Source organism: Poecilia reticulata, unplaced genomic scaffold (genome assembly GCF_000633615.1).
Source record: "Poecilia reticulata strain Guanapo unplaced genomic scaffold, Guppy_female_1.0+MT scaffold_412, whole genome shotgun sequence".
Taxonomy (NCBI): domain Eukaryota; kingdom Metazoa; phylum Chordata; class Actinopteri; order Cyprinodontiformes; family Poeciliidae; genus Poecilia; species Poecilia reticulata.
Genome location: NW_007615180.1, coordinates 1 through 13,639, shown reverse-complemented (window position 1 = coordinate 13,639; position 13,639 = coordinate 1). Strand labels below are relative to the sequence as shown.

General features: G+C 38.7%; 2 protein-coding genes and 1 long non-coding RNA gene across 3 annotated transcripts; all 3 read right to left on the bottom strand.

Moving 5' to 3' along the window:
- Positions 1 to 348: 348 nt before the first annotated feature.
- LOC103460981 (uncharacterized) lies at positions 349 to 4,063 on the bottom strand. The gene is made up of 3 exons (XR_001776343.1): positions 3,945 to 4,063; positions 3,076 to 3,190; positions 349 to 832 (listed from the first exon to the last, which is right to left on the bottom strand). It is a non-coding gene; the product is annotated as an uncharacterized LOC103460981 (long non-coding RNA).
- A 2,405-nt stretch (positions 4,064 to 6,468) lies between these two features.
- LOC103460980 (solute carrier family 25 member 53-like) lies at positions 6,469 to 9,335 on the bottom strand. The gene is made up of 2 exons (XM_008403295.1): positions 9,256 to 9,335; positions 6,469 to 8,016 (listed from the first exon to the last, which is right to left on the bottom strand). The coding sequence occupies exon 2, from the start codon at positions 8,007 to 8,009 to the stop codon at positions 7,134 to 7,136; it is 876 nt and encodes a 291-aa protein (XP_008401517.1). The 5' UTR covers positions 8,010 to 8,016; positions 9,256 to 9,335; the 3' UTR covers positions 6,469 to 7,133.
- Positions 9,336 to 10,832: 1,497 nt separating this feature from the next.
- Positions 10,833 to 13,261, bottom strand: LOC103460982 (ribose-phosphate pyrophosphokinase 2-like; the record flags this gene model as incomplete). The annotated part of the gene is made up of 4 exons (XM_008403298.1): positions 10,833 to 11,950; positions 12,090 to 12,249; positions 12,777 to 12,950; positions 13,114 to 13,261. Coding segments are annotated over 4 exons (575 nt in total), but the record flags the coding sequence as incomplete, so codon positions are not given.
- Between the last annotated feature and the right edge of the window lie 378 nt (positions 13,262 to 13,639).

The window sequence follows — 13,639 nt, the reverse complement described above, 5'->3', positions numbered from 1 at the left end:
CCTGTGTGTCTCTGTGTTGCCCTGCGACAGACTGGCGTCCTGTCCAGGGTGACCCCGCCTCTCACCCTGTACGCTCGCTGGAGATGGGCACCAGCACCCCTCCCGACTCCACTGAGGGACAAGGGTGTAAGAAAATGGATGGATGGATGGATGGATGGATGGACTGTGCAAAATAAATCTCCGGTCATTGTGTGTACTTGATATTTAGATCTAACAGAACATCTGATTGAAAGTGTTGGAATGTAAAAAATGTGAGGCATGTTTTGACAAAACTCTTATGGTTCTTGAATGATTACAACATCTGACATGTTAAAAGAGAATTTTGAACAGACAACACAGTGGCTCATATTAAGCAAAACATTTGTCACGTTGATGTTTTATTAAAACAAAAATATGTTTTTTTCCCCCTTTATTCTTCTCTACATTGCCATTAAATGCACCATTTACAGGCATACTTTTGGTATTAGTAACAGTGAATTACGTCATTGCAGTACATTTGCGTTTTCATTTTTGTCTTAAGTATGCGTCCAACACTCACAATTTACTGCCTTCRGTTCAACACTGTGKAAAATCTTGAGAAAGAGCACAAGAAGCACCCGTTACATTTAGATTTAGATACAAGTTGGATCACGATGAGATCATTCAATYGCTTTGAGCAACCTTTAAACCCATTTCCACTAAAACACGGCAGACAGCAGTAAAGATGTAGATGTAGAACTCYGAACTGGAAGACAAGCAAGGTGATCGAGAAGGACAGAAGAAGCAGGAAGAAAAATCATGGCAGTAGTGTTTCAGTTCCCCTCTTTCATGGCCTTCTTCTCTTCTTCGATTTCTGTGTGAGCACAAAAGACAGACTGATGAGAAATGTATCTTGGGAATGACTTTCAAACTGTAAAATATAAGATTACCGTCAAATATTTTGTTCACAACCTTCTGTCAAAGAAGGTTTATGCAGGGTTGAAAGGAGAAACAGGAAAGAAAAAAAAAAACTTATGTCAATATGAAAACTCGTTAGATTTTTCTTAAATGGAGGTCTTGTATCATAAATACATGCACTGCACACAGTAATGATTGTGGATATGTGATATAGGTTTATGGTATTTATAATACCCTAGAATTTTTACCAGTAGGGTAGGGTTAAAAATCTAGAGTATTTTAACCCTGTTTATATAGCAACTCCAACAACAGATGGTTTTCCACATACATTTTCTGAACTGCATTCCAGTGTCAGACGTTTCAACCTCTGTGTTTCCAAAAATGATCAGGTGTGGGTGGAACACAGATGAAGAAGCGCTCCTGTAAAATACCACAAACTAGCACTTCAATCTAAAACTGCCGTCCCATTGTTTCCCGTCTTACTGTGCACGCTGGCGCATTGGAAGAGGATCTAATGTAAGGAAATGAAATGGATTTTGAGGAACGTCAGGTTCTGTTCGGTCTTTGTGGAGCATACGTTTCCATTCTGATGTACTCTCTTGCCGAATAGTGGATGTATACTGGGATCAGTGGGATGAAATTTACTTTTGTTCATAAGGTGCATCAGATGAGTTCTAAAGTACTGTAGAAGAAGTACTAAAAATATGTACATACTTTTTGGTTTTCATACAATGTTTTCTATTTTAAAGTTGTGGCCTTCCAGTCACCTTGAATACTTAATTTACATATGTCGGTTTCTTCTTTCTAAGCTTATTTTATCTGAGATTCAGGCAGTCAAAGTCAGAACAACACAGGACAAATTCCACTGTGGGTACTGACTGAGAAAGGGCTTGGTATTGACACACCTATTAGTGGAGAGCACAACCAGGGGTGTGTCAGAGGAAACAATGTCTTCTCAGATAAAAATGCAATACCAACCAAACAGCCTTACAGGGTATTATTTTTGCAATGAGCGTTTATTTAAGAAAGCAAAAGTAAATGAGTTTGTTATTTTTTCTTTACTCTTTTTTTGTCCCTTTTTGCCTCTAATAAATGCAAAGCAAAATGTAGTATTGGCATAAAAAAAAAAAACTTCTTCTATGGCTTTCACAACAGTAAGCCATAACAGAAAGCCAAAAATTATCAGTGGTCCAAAGGGCCAATTTAACAACATTTATGAAAGATATGAACAGAAAGAAAAATCACGTATTATTTAAAGCGAGCCTTCAGAGGTTGTGTTGAAAAAAAAAAAAAAAAAAAACTCATAAGAGCTGCCTAAATAGTCTAAATATAAGTTACTCATTCAGAAAAAAATCTTTGCCTTCAGCTATTTATTACCTAAACTTTAAACCAACCACCAGGCATGAGCAGCTTCTTCAATAACTGACTGGAGGTACGTAGAGTTATGAACATTCTTATCAAATATTTTTGCATTAATTACTCTAGTCTCTGTGGTCTTAAATCCTTCCATCATCCTGTTTTGAAGAGGACAGTGAATTCAATGCTCCCATTGTGCTATGGCAGCCATAAATTTATCTTCCTCCTTTTATGAAGTGTTCCAGTAAAAAACTCATAAAATGAACATGTGCCAGCAGAGCCTCCCGTTTCCCCGCTTCCCCTGTGACACACCAGTCTGGGCCAGATTTAGACTAAGAAAGAGGTAGATCAGCCTCTGGGACCCTGGTGGCAAAGAATGAGCATTTTGAGACACTTTTCACATGTAAAAAGAGATCCTGAATGAATTACTCTCCTGTATGGTCGCTAAACAAACAAACAAACAAACAAACAAACAAAAAAACTGTACATTTTCTCTTCGTACTAATCAAGAAATAAGGAAGCTCTTCAGGGTTATAAAATTTATAATAACTGTAAAAAGATAACAGGTCCATATAAATCAATCACTTGCATAATGCACTTGTGGGCGGCATTATGCATAGACATTTCATAGAAAAGAGGGATTTGCTCTCAGGTGGCTGGGTGTGTACACTCTTCTGATCTGTGATGCAATGTTTGCCTCTCATAAGGGAGGAGTTGAAGCACATTGGAGCCAAGTAAAGAAAAGGTAAAATTTGAAGCAGGTGTGGACAAGATCAACTTTTGTTAACCCAAGACTCTCATAACCCCCCCTCCCTCTGCTCTCCTTCCACTTTTAACACCTACCCTCCTTGGTTGGGAGTCGGTTTTTCTCTTCTGTGTTCGTCTTCTTGAGCTTCTGCTTGTTAAACTGCTCCACTTCTTGATTGACTGGGTTGTTGTCGCCCATTTTGGAAGAGTTCTGTGTGAAAAGAGGGGAAGACGTATGCAAATATGAGGCGCGTATGACAAACAATCAGCAGCGCATGCCCATAGAGAGTGGAGGGTGGGGGGTGCGGAACTGAGTTACACCTAGGTTGAAAATATTTTTTCAATAGAGGTCTATTTTGAAGGCGTAACACGTAGGCTAGTCAGATATTATGCAAAAACATCAACAGAGAGCTTTTGTTGGGATTCGGTTCACACATTTCACTGTTACTGTGAGGTAAACTGAATGGGGAGGTAAAATGATGAAACTTATTTCAGGGGAAAAAAAAACTACACAAGTATGCATTGTGTATGCAAATTAAAGGCACGACCTTTGTGGGATATTGCCAACCCACTAAAATCTTATATGCACGGCGAAATTCTGAACCACATGAAATGTACAAACAAGCGGATGCGACAAAACAAAAGCAATAAGTGATTTATTAGTCTAGCTTCCCTTACAGTGAAGAAATCTATTAGTCAAGCTTCCCTTTCAGTGAAGAATGCAGGAGTGTCAGGTATGGCTGAACGGTATAACCGTGTAATTCGCATGCTAAAACAACACTGCTTTATAGTGGCCTGCAGCAAAAATGTTATATAACACCTGGCAAAGACTCGTGAGACCTCAGGAACATGAAATAATTTATTTCAGATTACACTAATTCTGTATTATTATTTATTTATTTATTTTTTGTAAAGCCCAAAGTTGAATTTGTCAAATGATAGAAATGGTAAAAAGCTGCTTTTACCTGGTACAGCGGTGCTCTGTGAGACGGTCCTCTCCAGGTAAGATGCGCCTGTGTGTAATCTGTGCAAAGCTCGGGGTTTAAATAGGGACAACACGCCCTTCTGCACGCCAACATGGACACTATCGCTCTGCTTCCCATTGGCTCCCACACATCAGGGGGGAAGCATGTCAACTGGACATGCGTCATATTACACTTTAGTGTACGTCCACCAGCCGTCATGTTATCACAATTTGTTGCTTAGATAAACCTTTTTTTATTTTTTTATTTTCTTTACCTCCAATGCCTATTGCAAGAGAAGCGACGGCTTTTAGAATCGTACGTACAATCGTACATATTTTAATACGCGCGATTGTAGTGTTTAATCTTTTACAACATCTCCATCTAGTGGCCTGCATTTGACATGACACCACTAGCCGATAAAGGATGACGGAAAGAAAATGCAGCAATGCATAATTGGTAAGATTAGTTTACTATTGCATCTTGATGAGGGAAAAAAAAAGCGAGCATGATACCATTGATCCGATGCGAAGTGGTAGTGCTGGTTCACTGTTACTCAGCTCTTCAATACAGAGGTGGGTCTTGCAACTTAAATGCACGGAAATTGCACTTCACACACAACCAAATACACACCAACTCCCCAAAGTTTATGTAAGGAACATTAATATATATTTATATACGTTTTTATAGCTATGAGAAAAGAATAAGAAAAGAATAATATTGATTTAAACAGGCAGCTAAATAATATTTTGGACTAAGTATCCCTTCTTCACAAATCTTCTGTAATCACTTCAGAATGATTAGGTCAATCTTTGATCAGACCGTTTTTGTGCTTTTCATTCTTGCTACAGTCTATGGTAGTTCCAAAGCCAAGAAAATATTGAAAATATTGTAAATCTTTTAAAGAAAAGAAAAAAATAAAGATATAAATCTCCAACCAAACAACCTGTTCGCCTAAGATGATTTTGATTGATATCTGACCTCTAAACATGTAAGATCTTAGATGGTCAAATGGAGTCCAAACATAAAAACATATAAATAAATAATACACCAGCAATTTAAAAATGGTCAGATCATAAGCCACAAATCAGACACTAGCATCAGCGTTGTGCAGCATGGAGACCATCTGCAAGAAAGTTTAATCCTTAAGCTCTCAATATGACAATAACCTAAAGCGTTCTAGTAAATCTATATAGTCAAAAGGGACTAGTCAAAGCCCAGGTTTTTATTTCATTGACATGCTGTACGTAGGGTGATCTGAAACTGGTTGTGCAGGCAAGAAAGTCCTCAAACACATCTCAACTGAAAGTGAGTAAAGGGAGCAACACTCATTATGAGGAGGTAGAGAAACCAAACTTCCTCCTCGGGTAGAATACACATTTTTGTAGATAATCTTTGTCTTATGAGTGAAACAGTGTACATTTTTGTTGTCTGTTTGCAGGTACATTTCTTTGTTTTTCCAGACTTAATAAGATTTGATTAGATGTTGAATTGTGAACATTTCTTGATAAAAAAAAATTAAATACTTAATGGGGTGTCCTAATTTTTCACAGAAATGTATAGCAACATATTTATGTCAGTCAGTGAAAAATGGCTGTCCTTTTGTTTTTTTTGTTTTTTTACAGTATATGTAATTATGTAGTTGTATTTGTATCTCTACATGAAAACTGTAAATACGGACTAAAGAGTTCTTTTAAAGGCCAACGGAGTTTATTATTCAAAAATCAGTTGAAAAACAACAACCACTGATACAAAATGCATAAAAATTCCTAATCATTTAAGATTAATTTAAATTGACAATGCGGAAGACAATAAATAATTAAAAGGTCAAACTGATGCAGTTGGTTTACAACATTATGATTTACTGTTAATTTGTTTTTTTTTCTGGGTGCCTGTAAACCACGTCTTAAGCTGCTACCTTGTTTAGCAAACCTCATACCACCAACAACAACATTACTTACAGGATAATAATGTATATAAGTGTCTTGATATTACACTGCATGTGATTAATGTTCAGTAAACATGCATTTAAAGGCAAACTCTTTACTTTTGGTTTGTTGTACATCTGAAGTTAAGTGACTGATCACATTTGTTCAATAACGACGCCTGCTGTGTTCTCAAGCTAACCATTCTATAAGTAAAAATGTCGGACTATATCTTTAACAAATATGTAACAGCATTGCAATGAGCACAAATTCCCATAAAAGTCAACAAGAACAAAAGGCAGTTTTTTGTTTTTGTTTTTTTAAACCAGCACCATAATCTGCATAAGACTTGAAGAACATGAGAAATATTCACCAAAGCTTCTTGGCAGTAGTGACATTAGTTTGCAATGTTGGACATAACAGAGGCAGCATGTTGCTTTCATCAAGGCAGGTGTGCTACAATGATTTAAAGAGATCAATCAGTATTTTTTAAGTTAGGTTGTTATAAGCAGTTCACATTTGACATGCAGAACATCATTTTCTTTGCATTTCATTCATAACAAATCAAGATTAATTGGTCCCAGAGGTCGGAGACACGTTGGTTCAAGAATAAATCAAAATTTTTATGTTTTACAACTGAAATGACAAAAAATAAATGTTTTATGTTTCATTCATCAACCATGTTTGCATTGGGTGGTTATATACATAGAAACTGATGATTATTTACACAGGAACTGGCTGTAGGAGGTGGTGCTCCACCAATAAACAGATACTTTGAACAAGACATTTAGCATTGCCAGTCAGAATAACTGCAGAAAACTAAAGGAAGTGTAAAAAACCCCCACAAAAAATAACAGTAAAATTACATTCATTTTAATTGCAAGTGAATGTTGTTTCACTCGCAGTTGAAATAACATTCACTAGTAGACTTTCCTATCCAAGAGTTACTTTGTTGAGAAATACTTTCAACATTTAATTCTCTGTAGAAGTTACACACAGGAAGTTACACTGCCTCCAACCTCAGTTTCCTGTGAAATCAGCTTTCTTGCAAATAACGGCTCTAACACAGTCACAGGTCCCAGAGTAATTTTAACTGAGATCTGGAACACCTGAGTTTTACTCTGACGAATCAGAATTTCTTCTGTCAGAAAGGCCTAGACTTGAAAAACCTGCTAAAACTTGACATAATCAGAAGAACAAAGTCTTTTATCATAGGTGCACTTAATGAGAAGTAGGGTTTACGCAGAATAAGTTTCAGCATCCACGTTCAGGAGGATCCTTTCTGTTGTCTGTCGTAAATAGCTGTGGTGATTCCCCACGTAATGCATGACCTCAGGATAACAAGACTCCCCCCTCGATACAACAAAACCAAGCTGTGATTCCGAGATTTCCACAGCTGCCTCCAACATGCAGTGACACCCTTAACCTCTCCTCCCACCTGTGCTTGCATGTTTGCTACCAGCACAGACAGAGGGTACAGAGTCAAGCTGATTACCATCGAGGTCACCGTTCCTGAGACGAATGAAGAGACCACGGGAGAGAGTCCCTGTCCAGCCACAACGGCACACACAGGCCCCTTCAGGCCAAAATACAGGGAGCTGCCGAAGGCGTTGCGGGCTGCGATGGGCAGGAAGGCTCTGTAATAGCCCTGGCTAATCCTTTCTACCTTCAACTTCATGAGAACACTCCTCAAGGACGGCAGATGCTTGTCATTGTGGCCGTTCTGCAGCACATTCTGAACTCGCTCGAATGGGGTGAAGACCACGGCTTCCACAACACCTGCCCCAAATCCAGCCAGAGCTGGCAGGGCAGCGGCAGAGGTGGTGGTTGACAATGAAAGATGACGGAGGAGTGTGTCCTGCAGGCCGAAGAGGAGCGTGCCGTTCAGGGTCCTCATCAGGAGCGGTGGAGCCACGCCCCGATAGAGCTTGAGAGGGCCCTCTTTGTAGAGCTGTCCCACCGCCTGGTGCACCGGGGCGTTGTGGATCTGCTGACGGAAAATGGTCTTGTAGACGGGAAAGACAAAAACGGTGGGGAGCGTTGACAGCAAGCTGGAGGTTCCTCCGTGTAAGTAGCTTTGAAGGCGAATGATTGTGTTCTGAGGGCCTCCGTCCTCTTGTTCGTGATCAGGGCTTCCTGCCATCCCAGAGCTTGGAAAATTAAATTTGCAAACCGTGTTAGTCTTGCACTGATATGAGACGAGCTCAGCAGAGAACACGATGTTTGTACATCGATTCTATAAAATAAAATCCAATATTAAAAAAAAAAAAAACATAAAGAAGCAATTGGGACACATTTTTTGTCATCTCAAATAAACACTCTTATTAATAATTTAGACATTGTGATTCCCTGGGTCAAAGATATTATATATAACATAGAGGCCCATTTATTCCACTCACAGCCCATTAGACTGGACGAGATTCATTTTAGCACCACAAATCATGTAGCAAGGAGTGGCACCAAAGGGGTCAAGTCTCCATAACAAGCCTTGCATCCTGTCAATTGCCAAGAAGTATAACAGGCATGCACTCAGCAGTGATGATTCTTACTTATCAGGAATAAAGACATTTGTAGAAATACACTACATCTATAAGTTACTCTTTAGAAAAGATCAATTGTATTTCTCATTCTAGTATTTTTTTTTTCCCTTAAATTCTAGAATTAAAAGGCTTAAAATCTTTGGAACTGTCAGTTTGCTGTATTTTCCATGCAGAAGTGAAACTTGTATGGTTACAGAAGTAGTTTCCAAACTTGGTTTTCAAGCCCCTTGACCTACATATCTTAGACACAATTCCTCTGCATGTCATCTAGTGCTGCTGAAGCCTGTTAATCACCCTATCATTAAAGTTAGGTGTGTGGCAGCAAGTCAGGAGACGCATAAGTCATGAAGGAGAAGAGAAGATTGAAGACCAGGCCTGGGAACAACTGGGTTAGAGAGAACAACTGGTTCTAGCCCAGCTTCCGCCTGAATTCACCCCTGGTGATGAGTGTCCCCCTTTCCTGTTTTTTTCAATTGATTCTGTTAGTTTTTAAATCAATCTAAACACTTATTTTAAACAGTAAATATCGTTAAAGGCAACGTGCAATACAGAAACGTATTTAAAGATTTTGAATAGTGGGGAAAAGAAAGAAGAAGAAAAAACAAACCCATCACGTTAAGTTGCATGTCATGTGTATGAAACGAAACTGCTTTAATGTTTTATGAACGCGCTCACAGTCGTCAAGTCACACAAAAGATGGTAGTGGCTAAATGTGGTCTCCATTAAATCCTGCACCGTTTTTATTTTTATTTTTAAATTAAGGCCGCACAAACGTCTGTTTCACTTCCAGTGGACGACACAATGGACGAATTTAATATTTCAGCATTTGAAAACAGAAAAGAGACTTACCGTTTCTATATGAGGCGCGGCTTTGAAAATAACAGGCTGCTGGAGGTTAATCCGCCGGTGCCTCTGATCCGCCCACCTCGATTTACGGATTGGTTACGTCACCAATCAGTCAACTACATCATCGCGTAATTCACCACAGTGAGACACAAGATTTGTGTTAATCTAAACCTTTTTGCTTTAGACATTTTACATAATAACGGTGCTGACAAACTATTAATGCAATCTAAACGATAAATTACCAGCAGCCTCGTTTAAGAGCTCTATAAAATAATGCCTAATATATGGCCGGCCATTTAAGCATAAAATCGACTTCACCATACTTACACTCTTGATGTCCGATGACTAGACATATTTGTTATTTTTAACGACACATAATGCCTGTTTGAGTAATTCTTCATTATAGTATAAATTATGTCAGGTTTAGTTGCAGTCCTATGGAGTCTTCGATTCAAGATTTACAATAAATTACAGTCTATCTGTGAATTACTGGTATATAAATTAAATTATGACTAAAGAAAACTTGAGATATCTCCTTTTTATTCTGACTAGTCATAATTCTAATTAGAGATATCTTAGATTTGACTAAAGGAAATGAAATTGCAGATATATTAAAAGCAAAAAAAAAAAAAAATGATTAGGTGAAACTGACTTAGAGATAAATATACCAAAAATAGATTTTTGATAATCCATCATTTTCAGATTGGGAATGGGTTGACAGTATAGCAGCTTTTCAAACTCGTGCAATGAGTACAATGTGTCTGTCGGGAAAGAATGCATAGAAAATTCTTTGCAGATTTTAAGGTTCAGGAAGTTTGCATTCTCTGCATATTCCAAACTAATGACTTCTTTCTACATTGTGTGGCATTGTCTGACAGTTTTGTGCACACCCATGATTCTGCAGGCAGCCATTTGTACAGCTCATACGCAGGGAGGCTTATGCACAATTTCTTCATTCAGACATCTAAAAATTTTATTTTGACTACTACGTTTGATATATCTTGAATTGTGATTGCAGATGTAGGTGACGTTTCCAATGATGTCATTTGTGATAACTTGAAAGGCATCTCGACTCATCTAGTGTTTAGATAATAGTTGTGCTTATGGAATGAAGATTAACACAGTTTAACTTCCTGTATGTCTGTCTGAAACAGAACGTTACAAAAGAAAAGAACAATTTTCACTTTTGCACATGGCAAGCACAAATTGAGAGAGAGGAAAAAGAAGCATTTTGTCAGAAAATAGGCCTGGTTAATCAGAGAAAGCCTTCTGACCTTGCCATACCTGCATGAAGCTCCTGTGTTTGGAGTATAAACATACTTTCCACGATGAATGCAGGCAAGAGCTCACTCCATCTATTTTTTTCCCATCCCAACCATGAATTTGCAAAGCTTTTAGCTCAAAAGCCTGATACACTTTTTCTTCATGTTTGCAAATCTGCACTGACAGAACAGCGTTTGTGGCTGTTACACAAGAAAAACAGAAAAATCTCAGCTGGTTCGAAAACTTTTGCAATGTGATGCAAAGTAAGCTCCATCTCTCATCACTGACTAACTTAGTATAAAAGAGAAGACCAGAGATTTATTTTTGGCATATTCAAATTTATTGAGAATGCATCCCTCAAACACTTGGTGCATTCCCTTTTTCTACTGTAAAAGAACACAAAAACTTGAGTTTTGCACATTAATGACAACTTTTTTTCCTTCCAGACGTACAAAACAAAACAAAAGCACAAAAATAGCAGGTGAAGATTTCTGAAGGAAGCTCCAGCCCGCAGAGACCCCAAGCTAAAAACCTTCTTTATCTTCATTTTAGACTCAAAAAAAAAGATTAAAAATTAAACTTTGGAGACACTGGGCATTCCCCACTCAATGAGGGCACCTCAAGAGTTGAAAGAAACATCCTAAAAAGATCTCGTTTTCAGCCTGCTAAGACACCTGAAAACAGTTCATCAGTGAGAAAACTAAAAGCAAAGGGAGAAGAAAAGGGAGAATAGTAGAAGACTTGGGAGGGGAATTCAATTTCATTTCAGACTTTTGAGGCACTCTTGGTTGAGTGGAGCTTCAGTGGCACTGTAAACTAGTTAAATGCACATTCAAATGGAGTAACTGTAATCCATTCGAGCAACAGAGAAACTACACTCATTCATTGTAACAGAAAGCACAATGTAACAGCTTTATATAACAGACGCTTCTCCTGAGCACTGGAACCTGCCGGGGATATTTATAGAAGCTCTTTGACAACAAAGTGACACGACGATCAGGAGAAAACCATGAGTTAAATGCACTGAGAGAGAAACACAAAGTTCACAGTGGATAAATACTTCATTTACCCATACACATAAATAAGCCTGTCTAAAACTGGTAGGTTGCGCTTGCGTCGGCTCCCTGAACATCAAGGGGTGCCACTTAAAGGGTGGAGGGTGGCGAATGAAGCGGGCGGGTGGACGGGGGTGGGGGCTGCATTAGTAAAAGACATGACGGCTGATTCATTCATTGGTTGTTTTCAACGTCGTTAATTAGCAGAACAGCTCTGTTAATGGTAGTGTTTGGGGGCATTCCCTCTTCTCGTATTTGGTATTTACTGAGCACAGATGACGGCGTTGCTACAGGGGGACGTGGCTGAAAAGGTAAGACACGGATTCCCCGTTGTGAGTTCTGCGAATGGCCTCTGCTAGAATCATGGAGATGTCTATCACCTGGAGGAAGAAAAGAAACGCATTGCCAGAGCTGGATTGCACAAACTGTCCATCAAACTCAAGTGTCTGAATCACAAACGTCTATTAAAAAATAAAATCCCCTTGCGCTATCTTTTTTTAAAAATTTTTTATCTCAAACCTGTATTTTGGGACAATGCTTCATCTTCTCCTCCTGAGGGATTGTGTTGGTGACGACAACGGCTTCAAAACAGGCGTTGTTGATGCGTGAAATAGCTGGACCAGAAAAGATGCCGTGGGTCAGGATGGCATAAACCTTTGTGGCACCAGCAGAGATGAGTCTAGAGTGAAAGAAAGAGCACAGGGCATTGCTGAAAACAAATGCAGTTCTCCCTGAGCTTAATTAACCAAGGCCTAAGCCTCCTGTAGGGCTGCACACTTTCTTCTGGGTTCCTCCACATTTTTTTTCATGTCAAAATGTCACACTTTATCTAATCAGACACAATTTTTTTATGTGTTTTAAAGGATAATTACAAAACTGTATTATGGGTGGGATGAATGGAAGATATGAATGAATACATGAATGACAGGAGGAAAAGATGAATGACAGTAGAACACAGAACAGACAAAGAAATGAACAGTTGAAGAGATGGATGGATGAACAGACAAAACAAATAAAAGGTCATGGATGGATGGATGGATGCAAGTTTTAGAGCGTGTTACACCTAATAAAATCAGAAAACAAATATTTTTAAAAATATTTTATTTTCATTTTCCATGCATATACAGACGTGGAAAATGATCCCAGAGTATATTGCAGACTAAATAGGAGCAAGGTTTACTTAAAAAGCAATGTGACGCAACTTACTTATCGGCAGCATGGCAGATTGTCCCACAGGTGTCAGCCATGTCATCCACCAGAATCGCAACGCGATCCCTCACATCTCCGACAAGGACCATACGGTCGACCTCGTTTGCCTTTTTCCTCTCCTTGTGAATTAGAGCAAAGTCCACATTCAACCTGTCCGCAATCGAGGTGACCCTGCAGAGGGAGGACACAGAGTTCACAAGCTGAAGGTAATCACTTCAAATGGCATGTTAGGGTGGTATGTTATGTCAAAAAAAAAAAAAGAAATTGCTCATCTGGAGAATATTCTTTCAAAAAAACAAACAAAAAGAAAACACTGAAGCTAAACCTGGCATACCTCTTAGCTCCTCCTGCATCAGGTGACACAATGATGCAATTTTTCCATTCAAGGATATTCTCCTTGATCCATTTCAAGACAGCTGGCTCTGCGTACAAGTTATCCACAGGGATATCAAAGAATCCCTGGAAAAAGATAAATAAACACTCTGGTCAGTTCTCGTGGATTTACTTCTCACTCTGCTGACAACTGCGCAAATTCAAGGCAATGCAAATCAAATTTTGATTAGCATTGCCTTGAATTTGCATAGTGCAACATGTGCCAAGCCAAAAGGTACCATCAGTACCCTTAAGGCTATTTATGGAAAATGTCTCATTTAAGTGCGTTTTCTAGCATGACTGCAGAGAGAGAGAGAGAAAAAAAACTTTATCAACCAAATTTTGAACAAATTTTATGCTACATTAACAAATATGTGCTCTGTTTCACCATGACCATCGGAGTCAAACAGGAAAGACAGGACAGGTGAAGAACTTCACCTGACACCAAGTCGTTATGGTTTCTAACTAAAATGAAGCCATGTTACACT